The sequence below is a fragment of the Balaenoptera borealis genome, assembly GCF_965194805.1.
Source record: "Balaenoptera borealis genome assembly, chromosome: 3".
In the NCBI taxonomy this organism is placed as follows: Eukaryota; Metazoa; Chordata; class Mammalia; order Artiodactyla; family Balaenopteridae; genus Balaenoptera; species Balaenoptera borealis.
Genome location: NC_138866.1, coordinates 74,662,764 through 74,680,470, shown reverse-complemented (window position 1 = coordinate 74,680,470; position 17,707 = coordinate 74,662,764). Strand labels below are relative to the sequence as shown.

The following is a 17,707-nucleotide window of genomic DNA, read 5'->3' as shown; positions in this document are numbered from 1 at the left end:
CCGCGATGAAGAGTGGCCCCTGCTCGCCGCAACTAGGGAAAGCCCTCGCACAGAAACGAAGACCCAAAAAACCAAAAAAAAAAAAAAAAAAAGTAAAAAAGTAGATCAGGGTAAAGGGGATCAGGAGTGCTGGGGATTCTGGGTGAGTTTCAGTTTTCTATAAGATCATCAGCATAAGCCTCATTGAGAAGGTAATATTTGAGCAAATACATTAGGGGGGTGAGGGATTGACTATGGGATCTGGGGGAAGAGGTTCCAAGCAGAGGAAGTAACCAGTGCAAAGGCCTTCAGGTGGGAACGTGTTTAGAGTATCTGAGGAATAGGAAGGAGGTCAATATGATTGGAGCTGAGTGAATGAAGGGGAGGGTGGCAGGAGATAAGGTTAGAGCCGTAATGGAGAGCTGTATCATTTAGGGACTTGTAGGATACTGTAAAGACTTCACTTTTACAAGATGTGAGATGGGGAGCCATTGGAAATCTTTGGTGGAATGACATGATCTGACCTAGATTTTAATAGGATTTCTCACGGTTACGTTGAGAATAAATTGTACTATTATTTTTAACAGTGAGAAACTAGAAACATCTTGAATGGCCACAGAGGTGGAATGTATGCAATGAAATGTCATTCAACCATATACTTATAGTACTGAGAGAAAAGCAGAATGTAGAATTACATGTTTGTAATGTTAAAACTGTATAGCACAGGGAACTAATTAGAACAAATTAAAGACAACAGTAATATGATAACAGCAATTAAATTTGTTGTGGGATTATGGGTATTTTTCCCACTCCATTTTCCACTATGTGGCTTTCCTAATGAGAACATGTATATAAATATATGACATCAAGATGGGTGTGACGTCAAAGATATAGGGTGAACCAAGAGAAGTGAAAGACCAAAAGTCTTGGTTCAATGAATTATGGTTGGAAGATATTAGAGACCTAGAGAGGCAAGCGAATGAGATGGAGGCTTGGAGAGTAGAGAAAGGAAGGCATCATGGGGGCCTTGAAGGTCAGCATTTGTGTGCTGCTAATGTATATGTACTTGGAGGTTCTCAGTTCTTCAAGTCTCAAGCTCTCTGTGAAGTGGTGGTGATGACGGTGGCTGGGAGGAGTGTGAGCCAGCATCTGGTAAGCATGTCTGTACCTGGTAGTTTTTCTTGTTCTTTTTAACACTAAGTCTTGCTGGTTTCCTTGTGGGTTTCAACAACTTCTCTTTCTAATATCCCATCAAACCTTTGTTTTTCTAGGAAAGACTCTATGACAAATTATTGTTGGTGTAAGAAAGAAGTACAACCATCATGACTTCCTGGGATGAGGGAGTTTTGATGAAGGGCCTAGGCAGAATGGATGCTTTAAAAAATTTATTTCCACCATTGAGCTCCTTGCTAAAAAACTACAAGTACTTTTAAAAGAAGAACTTGTTATTATATCAGAAAGAGTAGGCATTCTTCATTTCTAATTTTCTTCAGTGTTCATAGTAGAATGTGGGCATCCTATTCCCATATTATCTCTATGATTAATTTCTCAACCCTCCATTTGTTAAGAAACTACTCTTTACTTGTGGTTGCCAAGGTGGGGGGAGGGAGTGGGATGGACTGGGAGTTTGGGGTTGGTAGATGCAAACTATTACATTTAGAATGGATAAACAACAAGGTCCTACTGTATAGCACAGGGAACTATATCTAATCTCCTGGGATAAACCATAATGGAAAATAATATTAAAAAAAAGAATGTCTCTGTGTGTATAACTGAGTCACTTTGCTGTAAGCAGAGATTGCCACATGGTAAATCAACTCTACTTCAATTAAAAATATAAAATAAAATCATAAAGAAACTAGTCTTTAGATCTATTAGTAGATTAAAAGATTAAATCTCTGAAGTACAAATAAAAGTTTAATTCAAGGCTTAAATTTTGATACATTCAATTGTGAGTTTAAAAATGAAGCTATTGGGCTTCCCTGGTGGTGCAGTGGTTGAGAATCCGCCTGCCAGTGCAGGGGACACGGGTTTGAGCCCTGGTCTGGGAAGATCCCACATGCCGCGGAGCAACTGGGCCCGTGAGCCACAACTACTGAGCCTGTGCGTCTGGAGCCTGTGCTCCGCAACAAGAGAGGCCGCGATAGTGAGAGGCCCGCGCACCGCGATGAAGAGTGGCCCCCGCTTGCTGCAACTAGAGAAAGTCCTCGCACAGAAACGAAGACCCAACACAGCCAAAAATAAATAAAATAAAATAAATTAATTAAAAAATAAATACCTAGCTCCATCATTAAAAAAAAAAAACCTGAAGCTATTTTTTTCCAAAGAATTTTTTAAAAAAGCTCTACTACTAAGTCAATAAAAGAGACACTTTAACACTAAGTTTTACTTGACCTCAATGATTTGAATTCAGTATTTTCTATTTAACATCCTTAGTTTGTTAGCCCTGAGTCTTTTTTTCCACATTTGAAAGTCCCGATCTGCCAAATTATTCATGGATCAGTCCATCTGTGAGTTCACCGGATGACTCAAGGAATGAGTGAAATTTAATGTGTTTACAGCAAGATAGCACTGCTCAGGTGTCACTAATAACTAAGAATAACAATTCTTTGTGTGTACATTTCTTCCCTCCAGGTTTATTGGCCATTCCAATGTGCCTCACTTCTCCAAATTTTTGATTATGCTTCCTAAGCCCTCCAGATTTTTTTTCTTACCTTCAGAAGATAGAAAAGAGAGAAGAAAAAATATAGAACAAAACAGATCAGCATGATGGTGGGCAAAGAATGGAAAGGCTGAAGAGAAGTAGAGAAAGATGTAATGGGAAGGTTGAAGGAGGTGCTATGCATCTTTTCAGAAGAATGAAATCTTAAAAAAACAGGAGAGTGTTAAATTTACTTCCAACTGGCAGTATATACTTGTGGTTAGTTTTGATTATATATGTTTTTGTTTTTATGGACTTTTTAGGGCAGAGCTCCTGCCTAGCATTTCTTCAGGGGCTTCTGTAGTTCTGGAGCATGGAAGTCTTAGTCACTGCTGAACTTATTACCACCTGGGTGTTGGGATCTCATTCGCTGCTGAACACAAGTTTTGGGGATGTACTTGTAAACAAAGCAGATCTAGTTCTTACCCTCAAAGGGTTTATATTTGGAGAGGCATACAATAAACATGGATGCAAATAATTCAGATAATTTCAAGTGTTTATAAGTGCTACAAAGAAGATGGACTAGGATATTGTGTAAGTGGGCAGTGTTCTTTGTTATGATTGTCTGCAGGGACTCCATGAGAGGGATCATATTTGAGATCAGACCTTAAAAATGAGAAAGAGGGAGTCCTGGGAAGTCTACGGGAAGAATGTTCCTTGGACACAGATCCTGCTGGGCATTCACTAAATATTGTTTGATTAGTGACTCCTCACTTTCTTTCATCCGCTTTTTTGTCATCCTGGTTTTAGGCTGCCTAGAACATGACCTACATTTTCTCTCTTGGGGTCTTTTGGGATGGTTTTTTGCAGAGAGCTCTTAGTTATAATAAATAGAACAGACTTTTTGTGTGTGACAAGTGCCAGGCAATACATTAAACACTTTTATAACAGTTCATGAAGTAGGTTTAGTATTTCCATTTGTACACATGAGGAAACTGAAGCCCAGAGAGGCTAAGTAATTTTTCCAAAGTCACCTAATCTCAGAGTCAAAGTCTCAGCCCATCTCTTTTTAAAACCAGAGCAAAACCACTTTTTACTAATACTGTCTAGATTTCTCTGGTGCAAAAGATACAATAACTACCTTCTGCTGTCCCTGGGAACAGCCTAAAGACATCAAGGGGATTACTGTGGCTTTGTGAATTTCAGCCAATCCCAAGACTCAGTGCTTTCCATTAGATTTTTCTTAAGTCAAATATGCATATGAGCTTCAATTTTTTTTTCAACATCTTTATTTTAGTATAATTGCTCTACAATGGTGCATTAGCTTCTGCTGTATAACAAAGTGAATCAGCCATACGTATAGACATATCCCCATATCCCCTCCCTCTTGCATCTCCCTCTCACCCTCCTTATCCCACCCCTCTAGGTGGTCACAAAGCACCAAGCTGATCTCCCTGTGCTATGCAGCTGCTTCCCACCATTCAAACGTAGCCATCCATTCTACATTTGTATATATGTACATGCCACTATCTCACCTTGTCCCAGCCCACCCCTCCCTCTCCCCATGTCCTCAAGTCCACTCTCCATGTCTGTGTCTTTATTCCTGTCCCGCCTCTAGGTTCTTCAGAACCATTTTTTTTAGATTCCATATATATGTGTTAGCATACGGTATTTGTTTTTCTGCTTCTGACTTACTTCACTCTGTATGACAGACTCTAGGTCCATCCACCTCACTACAAATAACTCAATTTCATTTCTTTTTATGGCTGAGTAATATTCCATTGTATATATGTGCCACATCTTCTTTATCCATTCATCTGTCGATGGACACTTAGGTTGCTTCCACATCCTGGCTATTGTAAATAGTGCTACAATGAACATTGCGGTACATGACTCTTTTTGCATTATGGTTTTCTCAGGGTATATGCCAGTAGTGGGATTGCAGGGTCGGATGGTAGTTCTATTTTTAGTTTTTTAAGGAACCTCCATACTGTTCTCCATAGTGGCTGTATCAATTTACATTCCCACCAACAGTGCAAGAGGGTTGCCTTTTCTCCACACCCGCTCCAGCATTTATTATTTGTAGACTTTTTGATGACGGCCATTCTGACTGGTGTGAGGTGATACCTCATTGTAGTTTTGATTTGCATTTCTCTAATGATTAGTGATGCTGAGCATCCTTTCATGTGTTTGTTGGCAATCGGTATATCTTCTTTGGAGAAATGTCTATTTAGGTCTTCTGCCCATTTTTGGATTGGGTTGTTTGTTTTTTTGATATTGAGCTGCATGAGCTGCTTGTATATTTTGGAGATTAATCCTTTGTCAGTTGTTCCGTTTGCAATATTTTCTCCCATTCTGAGGGTTGTCTTTTCATCTTGTTTATGGTTTCCTTTGCTGTGCAAAAGCTTTTATGTTTCATTAGGTCCCATTTGTTTATTTTTGTTTTTCTTTCCATTTCTCTAGGAGGTGGATCAAAAAAAAACCTTGCTGTGATTTATGTCAAAGAGTGTTCTTCCTATGTTTTCCTCTAAGAGTTTTATAGTGTCCGGTCTTACATTTAGGTCTCTAATCCATTTTGAGTTTATTTTTGTGTATGGTGTTAGGGAGTGTTCTAATTTCATTCTTTTACATGTAGCTGTCCAGTTTTCCCAGCACCACTTATTGAAGAGGCTGTCTTTCTCCATTGTATATTACTGCCTCCTTTATCAAAGATAAGGTGACCATATGTGTGTGGGTTTATCTCTGGGCTTTCTATCCTGTCCCATTGATCTATATTGCTGCTTTTGTGCCAGTACCACACTGTCTTGATTACTGTAGCTTTGTAGTATAGTCTGAAGTCAGGGAGCCTGATTCCTCCAGCTCCATTTTTCTTTCTCAAGATTGCTTTGGCTATTTGGGGTCTTTTGTGTTTCCATACAAACTGTGAAATTTCATGTTCTTGTTCTGTGAAAAACGTCATTGGTAGTTTGATAGGGATTGCATTGAATCTGTAGATTGCTTTGGGTAGTATAGTCATTTTCACAATGTTGATTCTTCCAATCCAAGAACATGGTATATCTCTCCATCTGTTTGTATCATCTTTAATTTCTTTCATCAGTGTCTTATATTTTTCTGCATACAGGTCTTATGTCTCCTTAGGTAGGTTTATTCCTAGGTATTTTATTTTTTTTGTTGCAATGGTAAATGGGAGTGTTTCCTTAATTTCTCTTTCAGATTTTTCATCATTAGTGTATAGGAATGCAAGAGATTTCTGTGCATTAATTTTGTATCCTGCTACTTTACCAAATTCATTGATTAGCTCTAGTAGTTTTCTGGTAGCATCCTTAGGATTCTCTATGTATAGTATCATGTCATCTGCAAACAGTGACAGTCTTACTTCTTCTTTTCCAATTTGGATTCCTTTTATTTCTTTTTCTTCTCTGATTTCTGTGGCTAAAACTTCCAAAACTAATTTGAATAATACTGGTGAGAATGGGCAACCTTATCTTGTTCCTGATCTTAGTGGAAATGGTTTAGTTTTTCACCATTGAGAATGATGTTGGCTGTGGGTTTGTCATATATGGCCTTTATTATGTTGAGGTAAGTTCCCTCTATGCCTACTTTCTGGAGGGTTTTTATCATAAATGGGTGTTGGATTTTGTCGAAAGCTTTTTCTGCATCTATTGAGATGTTCATATGTTTTTTCTCCTTCAATTTGTTAATACGATTTATCACATTGATTGATTTGTGAATACTGAAGAATCCTTGCATTCCTGGATAAACCCCACTTGACCATCATGTATGATCCTTTTAATGTGCTGTTGGATTCTGTTTGCTAGTATTTTGTTGAGGATTTTTGCATCTATGTTTATCAGTGATATTGGCCTGTAGTTTTATTTTTTTGTGACATCTTTGTCTGGTTTTGGTATCAGGGTGATGTTGGCCTCGTAGAATGAATTTGGGAGTGTTCCTTCCTCTGCTATATTTTGGAAGAGTTTGAGAAGGATAGGTGTTAGCTCTTCTCGAAATGTTTGATAGAATTCGTCTGTGAAGTCATCTGGTCCTGGGCTTTTGTTTGTTGGAAGATTTTTAATCACAGTTTCAATTTCAGTGCTTGTGATTGGTCTGTTTATATTTTCTATTTCTTCCTGGTTCAATCTTGGAAGGTTGTGATTTTCTAAGAATTTGTCCATTTCTTCCAGGTTGTCCATTTTATTGGCATATAGTCGCTTGTAGTAATCTCTCATGATCCTTTGTATTTCTGCAGTGTCAGTTGTTACTTCTTTTTCATTTCTAATTCTATTGATATGAGTCTTCGTCCTTTTTTTCTTGATGAGTCTGGCTAATGGTTTATCAATTTGGTTTATCTTTTCAAAGAACGAGCTTTTAGTTTTACTGATCTTTGCTATCGTTTCCTTCATTTCTTTTTCATTTATTTCTGATGTGATCTTTATGATTTCTTTCCTTCTGCTAACTTTGGGTTTTTTTGTTCTTCTTTCTCTAATAGCTTTAGGTGTAACGTTAGGTTGTTTATTTGAGATGTTTCTTGTTTCTTGAGGTAGGCTTGTATTGCTATAAACTTCCCTCTTAGAACTGCTTTTGCTGCATCCCATAGATTTTGGGTCGTCGTGTTTTCATTGTCACTTGTTTCTAGGTATTTTTTGACTTTCTCTTTGATTTCTTCCGTGAACTCTTGGTTATTTAGTAGTGTATTGTTTAGCCTCCATGAGTTTGTATTTTTTACAGTTTTATTCCTATAATTGATATCTAGTCTTATAGCGTTGTGTTCAGAAAAGACACGTGATATGATTTCAATTTTCTTAAATTTACCAAGGCTTGATTTGTGACCCAAGATATGATCTATCCTGGAGAATGTTCCATGAGCACTTGAGAAGAAAGTGTATTCTGTTGTTTTTGGATGGAATGTCCTATAAATATCAATTAAGTCCATCTTGTTTAATGTGTCATTTAAAGCTTGTGTTTCCTTATTTGTTTTCATTTTGGATGATCTGTCCTTTGGTGAAAGTGGGGTGTTAAAGTCCCCTACTATGATTGTGTTACTGTCGATTTCCCCTTTTATGGCTGTTAGCATTTGCCTTATGTATTGAGGTGCTCCTATGTTGGGTGCATAAAGATTTACAATTGTTATCTCTTCTTCTTGGTTTGATCCCTTGATCATTATGTAGTGCCTTCTTTGTCTCTTATAGTCTTTATTTTAAAGTCTATTTTGTCTGATATGAGAATTGCTAGTCCAGCTTTCTTTTGATTTCCATTTGCATGGAATACCTTTTTCCATCCCCTCACTTTCAGTCTGTATGTGTCCTTAGGTCTGAAGTGGGTCTCTTGTAGGCAGCATATATACATGTCTTGTTTTTGTATCCATTCAGCCAGTCTATGTTTTGGTTGGAGCATTTAATCCATTTACATTTAAGATAGTTATCGATATGTATGTTCCTATTACCATTTTCTTAATTGTTTTGGGTTTGCTATTGTAGGTCTTTTCCTTCTTTTGTGTTTCCTGCCTAGAGAAGTTCCTTTAGCATTTGCTGTAAAGCTGGTTTGGTAGTGCTGAATTGTCTTAGCTTTTGCTTGTCTGTTAAGGTTTTAATTTCTCTGCCGAATCTGAACGAGATCCTTGCCAGGTAGAGTAATCTTGGTTGTAGGTTTTCCCCTTTCATCACTTTAAATATGTCCTGCCACACCCTTCTGGCTTTCAGAGTTTCTGCTGAAAGATCAGCTGTTAACCTTATGGGGATTCCCTTGTATGTTATTTGTTGTTTTTCCCTTGCTGCTTTTAATATTTTTCTTTGTAGTTAATTTTTTATAGTTTGATTAATATGTGTCTTGGCATGTTTCTCCTTGGATTTATCCTGTATGGGACTCTCTGCGCTTCCTTGACTTGATTGACTATTTCCTTTCCCATATTAGTGAAGTTTTCAACTATAATCTCTGCAAATATTTTCTCAGAACTTTCTTTTTCTCTTCTTCTTCTGGGACCCCTATAATTCGAATGTTGGTGCGTTTAATGTTGTCCCAGAGGTCTCTGAGACTGTCCTCAATTCTTTCCATTCTTTTTTCTTTATTCTGCTCTGCAGTAGTTATTTCCACTATTTTATCTTCCAGGTCACTTATCCGTTCTTCTGCCTCAGTTATTCTGCTATTGATTCCTTCTAGAGAATTTTACATTTCATTTATTGTTCAAAGTTGTTCATCATTGTTTGTTTGCTCTTTAGTTCTTCTAGGTCCTTTTTAATCATTTCTTGTATTTTCTCCATTCTGTGTCCAAGATTTTGGATCATCTTTACTATCATTACTCTGAACTCTTTTTCAGGTAGACTGCCTATTTCCTTGTCATTTGTTTCGTCTGGTGGGTTTTTACCTTGCTCCTTCATCTGCTGCATATTTCTTTGTCTTCTCATTGTCCTTAACTTACTGTGTTTGGGGTCTCCTTTTCGCAGGCTGCTGGTTCGTTGTTCCCGTTGTTTTTGGTGTCTGCTCCCAGTGGGTAAGGTTGGTTTAGTGGGTTGTATAGGCTTCCTGGTGGAGGAGACTGGTGCCTGTGTTCTGGTGGATGAGGTTGGATCTTGTCTTTCTAGTGGACAGGACCACATCCAGTTGTGTGTTTTGTGGTGTCTGTGAGCTTATTATGATTTTAGGCAGCCTCTCTGCTAATGGATGGGGTTGTGTTCCTGCATTGCTAGTTGTTTGGCATGGGGTGTCCAGCACTGGAGCTTGCTGGTCGTTGAGTGAAGCTGGGTCTTAGTGTTGCGACGGAGATGTCTGGGAGAGCTCTCGCCGACTGATATTACGTGGGGCCAGGAGGTCTCTGGTGGACCAGTGTCCTGAATTCGGCTCTCCCACCTCGGAGGCTCAGGCCTGACAGCCGGCCGGAGCACCAAGACCCTGTCAGCCACACGGCTGGGGAAGATGGGCTATGAGTTTGGTGTCCACAACTGCCCTGTTGTAGCTGTCTCAGCTGTCTCCACAGGTCACCCAGACACATTGGGTTATTCCACCATTCCTCAGAACTTGCACATGCCAGTGTGGGATTTGTAGTTGTCCTCCGGATACTCTTCATTGAAATACCTTGCATTGATGGTGGTGAGAGATATGCTAATAGTCTTGGTTCTCTTCAGTTCAGAGACTGGGACAGCCTGAGCCTTCAAGTGGCCAAGTCAGGAGCAGCTGGCCAATGGTCCCAAAGTGATAACATGTCAGATTCCAAGAAGGCTTTCTGCAGCGCCTGAGCAGTATTCCCAAGCAGCCTATCTGCTCAGCTGCAGCACTCTGACCGGGGAGCTCAGTGGGACCCTCAAGTGAGGATTTCTGCTGGTCCTAGAGCCTGACTTGCCCACACAGGCAAGGAGCTGAGGAGAGCATCTACCGGCCCTGCCTCACCAGAGGAGCAGACACCTGGAAGCTGGGCAGCCAACAGCGCAGGAGATGAGGTGGGTGGGCGGGGCTGACAGCCTCCTGAGAAAAGCCAGAATCGTGTGGAGGGTTCCCGTGCTACCGCTTAGGTGGGGGGAATTAATTCAGAGCCAAGGCTGAGGGTAGTTCCCAGCCCACCCTGCCTGGAAAGGCTGGCGTTACCCCATCCGGTCCTGCTAAGGCCTGAGCTTCAATTTTTAATGATGCTCTTCAAAGCCAGAGATTCTTCACATTCCCTGGTTTCTCTATTGATCTTTTTGACAGGAGACCTAGACATCTGCTACAACTAATCACATAGAAAAGATGCATCTAGTTCCTATTTTACAGTTCAGAAAACTGAGGTTTAGAGGGTGACGGCCAAAGGTCATAGTTATTTGAAATCACCACCGTATGTGCTCTTATGAAGAGCCTCTACCCTCTCCTTCTTAGCTGAAAGCAAAACAGCTCTTGGTTCTCTGCTACTAATGCACTGCTGACCAGGAGTTTATGAGAAAAGTCCTCTCCATCTTAAGAATATTGCTTTATAAGAAATACAACCATATTAGGGACTTCCCTGGTAGTGCAGTGGTTAAGACTCTGAACTCTCAATGCAGGGGGCCCGGGTTTGATCCCTGGTCAGGGAACTAGATCCCACATGCATGCTGCAAGTAAGAGTCCACATACCACAACTAAAGAGCTTGCCTGCCACAATTAAGACCCGGCAAAACAAATAAATAATAAAATAAATAAATATTTTTTAAAAATTAAAAAAAAAGAAATAAAACCATATCATAAGCTTTTAGATGTGGAGAAGGAAAAATGTACTCATAATCCCACGAAGTCAGCATTTTCATTTCCTTTCTGTTTTTTCCCCCCATGCATGCTTTTAATACTTTGTTTTTAAACAAAGTAACCCATGCTTATATACAAATTTGAACAATTACAGAGTATAATATAAAAATTAATAAAATGCTACTAGTGTTCCTTTCAATTCTATACTTCCACAGGTAACCAGTGTTAAAATGTGTATTCTTTAGCACATATCATCTTTCTTTTTAGGGATAAATACATACAAACAGAATTCATGTATATATATATGTTTGAATATGTGTAAATAAGTTCATATTCATATATATGTGTGTGTATATATATATAAAATCTCTTTTTTTTTTAGCGTTAGCATGATATATCATTTTCCATCCTGTCACTTTTATAAATTTATTTATTTATTTTTGGCTGTGTTGGGTCTTCGTTTCTGTGCGAGGGCTTTCTCTAGTTGCGGCGAGCGGGGGCCACTCCTCATCACGGTGCGCGGGCCTCTCACTGTCGCGGCCTCTCTTGTTGCGGAGCACAGGCTCCAGATGCGCAGGCTCAGTAGCTGTGGCTCATGGGCCCAGTTGCTCCGCGGCATGTGGGATCTTCCCAGACCAGGGCTCGAACCCGTGTCCCCTGCATTGGCAGGCAGATTCTCAACCACTGCACCACCAGTGAAGCCCATAAAATCTCTTTTGATTCCTTCCTTCCTTTGCTCCTTTGTTTATTCCTTCTTTCTTCCCTCCCTTCCTCCCTCCCTTCCTCCTTTCCCTTCTCTCCTGGTTCACAATATATTTATAGCACACTCTTTCCACTTAACAATATATTATTGACATTTTTTGAAGTTAATAGTTTGCCATCTTGGCTGTATGCTGGAATCACCAAGGAGCTTTAAAAGTACTGATGGGTCCAACCTCCAGAGATTCTGAATTAATCTGGGGTGAGGCCTGAGCAGCAAAATTTATAAACCCCCCCAGGTGGTTTTGAAGTGCAGCCACATTGAGAACCACTGTTTACGTCATTATACATAGATCCAACTCATTCTTATTAATGGCTATATAATATTCCATACTGTTGCTGTACTAAAATTTATTTACCTATTTTTCTTTTGATAAACATTCAGTTTATTTCCAGTACCTTGTTTTGCTAACATGTTTCAATAAACATATCGATATATCCTTAATTCCTGATTGCTTTATTTCTATGAAATACAGTCCTAGAAGAGGGATTCTTGGGTTATGGGTATGGGCATTTAAATTTTTAATAGGTACTGCCTGATTATTTAGCAAAAAGCTCTTAATAAAACCTACTTCCAGTAGCAGTCTATACAGCGCTCAGTTCCTTACACCTTTGCCAATCTGAAGAGAGACAAAAGGTATTTGGTTGTTTTTTTTCACCTACTACTGAAGTTGAGCATCTTTTTATTCATACTTATTTGTTATTTGCATTTCTTTTTCTGTGACTTGCTTATTCATATTTTTTTGGCCATATTTAATTGTGATTTGTCTTTTCTTGTCAAATTTTAAGAGATCTTTGAACACTAGGAATATTACTCTTTTTGATCATATGTATTGCAGCATTTTCTCTAGTCTACTATATGTATTTTGATCATTTATATGGCACTATGTATATTTAAAATTTTTGAGACTGTATAAACAAATTTTATCTCATTTTTAATTCTTCGTAATATTTCAATATTTTTTCTTATTGGTAATCCTTTGTTATTACCATTTCTAATGGCTGCATACAGTTCATTATATTCAAGTTATATATTATTTAAATATCATTATATATCAGGTTTGCTACATTCATTTAAGCTTCAAAAAAATATTCCATGACTGTTGTTTTAAATAATGCTCTAATTAATGTCTTCTTGCATTTAGCTTTTTCAATAGTTTAGATGCTTAGGAAATTCCTACAAGTGAAATAATTAGATCAAGATATAAATATATATATTTTAAAATTTATTTATTTTTTGGCTGCATTGGGTCTTTGTTGCGGTGTGCAGGCTTCTCATTGCAGTGGCTTGTCTTTGTTGTGGAGCATGGGCTCTAGGCGCGTGGGCTTCAGTAGTTGTGGCATGCAGGCTCAGTAGTTGTGGCTTGTGGGCTCTAGAGCACAGGCTCAGTAGTTGTGGCTCACGGGCTAAGTTGCTCCACAGCATGTGGGATCTTCCCAGACCAGGGCTCGAACCTGTGTCCCCTGCATTGGCAGGCGGATTCTTAACCGCTGCGCCACCAGGGAAGTCCCTATAAATCTTTTTTATGGTTTGTGGTAAATGTTTCCTAAACTCTGTTATAGTTTTTGGCCAGCCAATCAGTATAGAAAACTACAGGTAATATAACTTTAGTGTTTATGCAATAATATCTCCTAGGGGACAAATCATATTACAGAATAAAAAAATTAGGTTTTTAAAGTCAGTTATTAGCTCCATTGTGAAGAAGGATTGGATTCTTTTGCAGGTTACCTAAGAAGGTAGGTTCAGTTCAAATAAAAATATCTTTCACATAACTACTGTGTGCCAGAAGTCATGTTAAGTGCTGCAAGGGATAAGTCATATGTGGCTATTGCTTTTCAAGAAAATTTCAATTTAATGGGGGAGCAAAACCAGATATCTTATTTTATACTTTCTTTTATAAAAAAGAAGTATGAAGGGGAAGAGATAGGATTTGATTGCATCAGTTAAGTTTTCTTAAAGGTACTGCTCTTTGGGGTAGTCTTACAGGATGAATAGTGTTTTAATAGTCAGTGATGAGGAGAGTACAGTTGATTAGAGGGTGTGTTTTCTGAGCAGAGGGAACAACATAAATACAGACAAGGATTTTGGAATGTAAGTTGGTGGAGGTAGCATGGCTGGAGCATAGTAACTTGCTTGGCTGGAGAGAAGATGCCATACTGGAAAAATAAATGTGCAGCAGATTGTTGCAGGCTTTGAAGGTACTTTTTATTTGATAGGAAGAATGAAATAGTGAATGATCTTAGCTGGGAGTTGTATTTTGGAATATTAATTTGGTGTTACCTGTGGATTAGACTGAAATGAAAAAAGCCAGCTAACTAGTGGCTAAGGGTTTGGGCAACTTATTTATTCTTGTAGAGCCCACTTATCTGCAAGAGAGGAACAATAATGCTTACGCCATGGTGCAGTTATGGTTAAATGAGATGGTGTATATAAAGGGCATGGAATGGCTCCTGATACATACTGGGTATATTATAGCAATTGTTATTAAACTGATCTTATATTCTATATACCCTGATAATAAATAAGCAATTCAGATAGAAATGCAGAGTCACTTCAATTAGTTCCAGTCCTATAATATTAAGGCTAAATTAGCGTTCATGTTTTTCCCCCCCAAGATCCTTTGGAAACTCATTGGATGGATGCTCTAAACCAAACAAGAGTGACTCAATTTGTCTTCTTGGGACTCACTGATAACTGGGTGCTGGAAATACTATTTTTCATGGCATTCTCAGCCATGTATGTGCTAACCCTTTGGGGGAACATTCTCATCATGGTTACCATAGTCTTTACTCCACGTCTTAGTACACCCATGTATTTCTTCTTGAGCAATCTGTCCTTTATTGACATCTGCCACTCATCTGTCACTGTGCCCAAGATGCTGGAGGGTTTGTTTTTTGACAGAAAGACCATTTCCTTTGACAACTGCATTGCACAGCTCTTCTTCCTACATCTGTTTGCCTGTGCTGAGATCTTTCTGCTGACCATTATGGCCTATGATCGTTACGTAGCCATCTGTGCTCCATTACACTACCCCAATGTGATGAACATGAGTGTCTGTGTACAGCTTGTCTTTGTGCTCTGGTTGGCGGGTACTGTTCACTCACTGGTGCAGACCTCCTTGACCATTCGTCTACCTTACTGTGGCCCCAACGTTATTGATAGCTACTTCTGTGATGTTCCTCCTGTCATCAAGCTGGCCTGCACAGATACATGTCTCACAGGAATGCTGATTGTGTCCAACAGTGGAACCATTTCCCGCTCCTGTTTCCTGGCTTTGGTCACCTCCTACACCATCATCTTGGTTTCTCTTAGAAAACAGTCAGCTGAAGGGTGCAGGAAAGCTCTGTCCACCTGCTTAGCCCACTTCGTGGTGGTTGCCCTCTTCTTTGGACCATGTATCTTCATTTACACTCAGCCAGACATCAGCTTCTCCAGTGACAAGTTGGTATCTGTCTTCTACACAGTGGTCACCCCTTTGCTGAATCCCTTCATTTACACCTTGAGGAATGAGGAAGTAAAAAGTGCTATGAAGCATCTCAGACAGAGACGAGTTTTTTCATGAAATCATGTATATTATGGGTTTGGAATTACAGATATTATTATGGTCATATCTTTAATGAGAGTAAAAGTAAGAAATCAAAATCGTTAGGTGAAATGGCATGGAACAGGGCAGACTTCTGCACTAAAGAGAGTGACTTATTAACTACTAGTTAAATAAAGGAAAAGATCATATTGTAATATGTAAAGAAAAAGGATCTGGAAAAGTTTAAAGAAGACTTCTAGTTACACCAGTAAAAAAACACATAGACTTCAGGGCATAGTCTCAGTTTCAGGAACAGGTAAAGTTGTAAGAGAACCTACTTTTTTGATTTGTACTGTTCTTTAGGTTATTGCCTCTGGGAAGCTGTACATCACACCTGTGTTTTATACATTATAGTGGTTTTAATCCTGCTTTCAAATATAAATATTTTCAAGGTGTTTAAGCCTTATCCTATTTATATTGAATTAAATTTAGTCACTTTGAAAGTGATTCTCTCATTTATTTCTACATCTATTTTGTACTTTTTGTAGTACTTTGACAAAATGAAGATGGAGATGTATTAGAACTTATTTTAAAATAAACTTTATTGAGGTAGAAATTAATTACACAAAATGTACTCATTTTATTGTACAGTTTGATAAAATTTGACAAAGGTATACCCATCTACCTCTTTAATCAAGATATAGAACATTTCCATCACCCCAAAAAGTTTCTTCAGCACCTTCCCAGAAATCACTTTATCTCCACCCAAGAACCCAAGCATCTGCTTTTTTGTCGCTGTAAACTAAATGTCTTTCCTAGAGTTTCATATAAATTGAATCATACAGTCTGTACTCTTTTATGCCTGACTTCTTTTGCTCTGCATGCTGTTTCTGAGATTAACCCATGTCTTTGTGGGTATCAGTAGTTTAATCCTTCTTATTGTTGAGTAATATTTTATTGTATGGGCATACTACAATTTGTTTATTCATGCCTGTATTGATTGACATTTGGGTGTTTCTAGTTTTTTTATAATTATGAATAAAGTAGCTATAAACATTTATTTACAGGTTATTTTGGATATGTATTTTCATTTCTCTTGGGTAACTAGGAGTAGAATTATTGGATCACATGGTAAGTGTATGTTTAACTTGTAAGAAACTACAAGACAGTTTTTCAAAGTCATTGTATGATTTTATACTCTCATCAGAAGTATAAGAGTTTAACATCCAACAATGGGAATTGTCAATCTTTAATTTTAAGCATTCTGGTGAGTGTGTGTGTGGTTTTATTCTTCATTTCCCTAATGATTACTGTTAAGAATCTTTTCATTTGCTTATTATCCTTTCATATATCTTGTTTTGTGATGTTCCTATTCAAATATTTTGCTCATACATTATTTTTTGTCTTCTTGTCACTATGTTGTAAGAATTCTTGGTATATTCTGGATATAAGACCTTTGATGGATATATGTCTTGCCAATATTTTTATTATTCTCTGGCTTGCAGCTTTATTTTCTGAATGATATATTTTGAAGAGCAGAAATTTAAACTTTAAGTCCAATTTTTCAATTTTTTACTTTTAGATTTGATCCTTTTTGTGTCCTAAGAAATCTTTGCCTACACCAAAGTCTTGAAGATTTTCCCGTTTTTTTCTAGAAATTTTATAGTTTCAGCTTTAAATTTTAGGTCTGTGATCCATTTTGAGTTTACTTTGTTATATGGTATAAGATAAAGGTTGAGATTCATTTTTTCAATCTATTTAGTTGATCCAGCACCATTTGAAAAGACTATTTTTTCCCCATTCAGTTACCTTGACACCTTTGTTGAAAGTCAGTTGACCTTTTGTGTCAATTTATTTTTGGATTCTATATTCTGTTCCATTGACATATATGTCTATATTTAAATCAATAGCACGTTGTCTTGGTTACTTTATAGTAAATCTTGAAGTTATGTAGTGTGAGCCCTCAAACTTTCTTCTTTTTCAAAATTGTTTTGCTATTTCAAATTCTTTGTTATTTCCATGTAAATTTTTGTAAAAAGCTTGTATGGTTCTACAAAGAATAGTGCTGGAACTTAGATTAGGATTGCATTGAATCTATAGATCAGTTTGGGAAAGAATAGACCTCTTAATGATATGCAGCCTTTCAATCCATTAACATGGTATATCCCTTTATTTATTTAGGTTTTCTTTAATTTTTCTCAGCAATGTTAGTCATCTTCATTTGTAATCACACATATTAAATTAAATTTGTCCCTAAGTATTTTATGTTTGTTGATGTTATTGTTAATTTAATTTTAAATTATTTATTGGTAGTGTATAGAAATACAATTAATTTACATACAGTTGACCCTTGAACAATGTGCGTTTCAATTTCATGGGTCCACTTTTGCTGGATGTGTTAATTAGCTTGATTACGGTAATCATTTTACAATGTATACATATATCAAATTATTATATCATGTTGTACACTTTAAATATATTAAATTTTTGTCAATTAGTACTCAATAAACCTGGGAAGAAGAATGAGAAAGCAATGCAGCCCTACTGACATCTTGATTTTAGTTCAGTGAAATTTGTGTTGAACATCTGACAGAGCTGTAAGAGAATAAATTTATATTGGTTT

The 17,707-nt window shown here is 37.7% G+C and overlaps 1 protein-coding gene and 1 long non-coding RNA gene across 2 annotated transcripts in view; both read left to right on the top strand.

Annotated features, from left to right (window-relative positions):
• LOC309625507 overlaps window positions 1–17,707 on the top strand; it is a 95,423-nt gene that overhangs the window by 54,903 nt on the left and 22,813 nt on the right. The gene's annotated exons all lie outside the window — the stretch shown is intronic.
• On the top strand, window positions 5,092–17,679 carry LOC309625469 (olfactory receptor 4E2). Its single transcript, XM_082385044.1, has one exon. The coding sequence runs from the start codon at window positions 14,197–14,199 to the stop codon at window positions 15,121–15,123; it is 927 nt and encodes a 308-aa protein (XP_082241170.1). The 5' UTR covers window positions 5,092–14,196; the 3' UTR covers window positions 15,124–17,679.

Excerpts from the sequence above, each read along its gene's own strand:
- LOC309625469 (XM_082385044.1), top strand. The coding sequence starts at position 14,197 with ATGGATGCTCTAAACCAAACAAGAGTGACTCAATTTGTCTTCTTGGGA.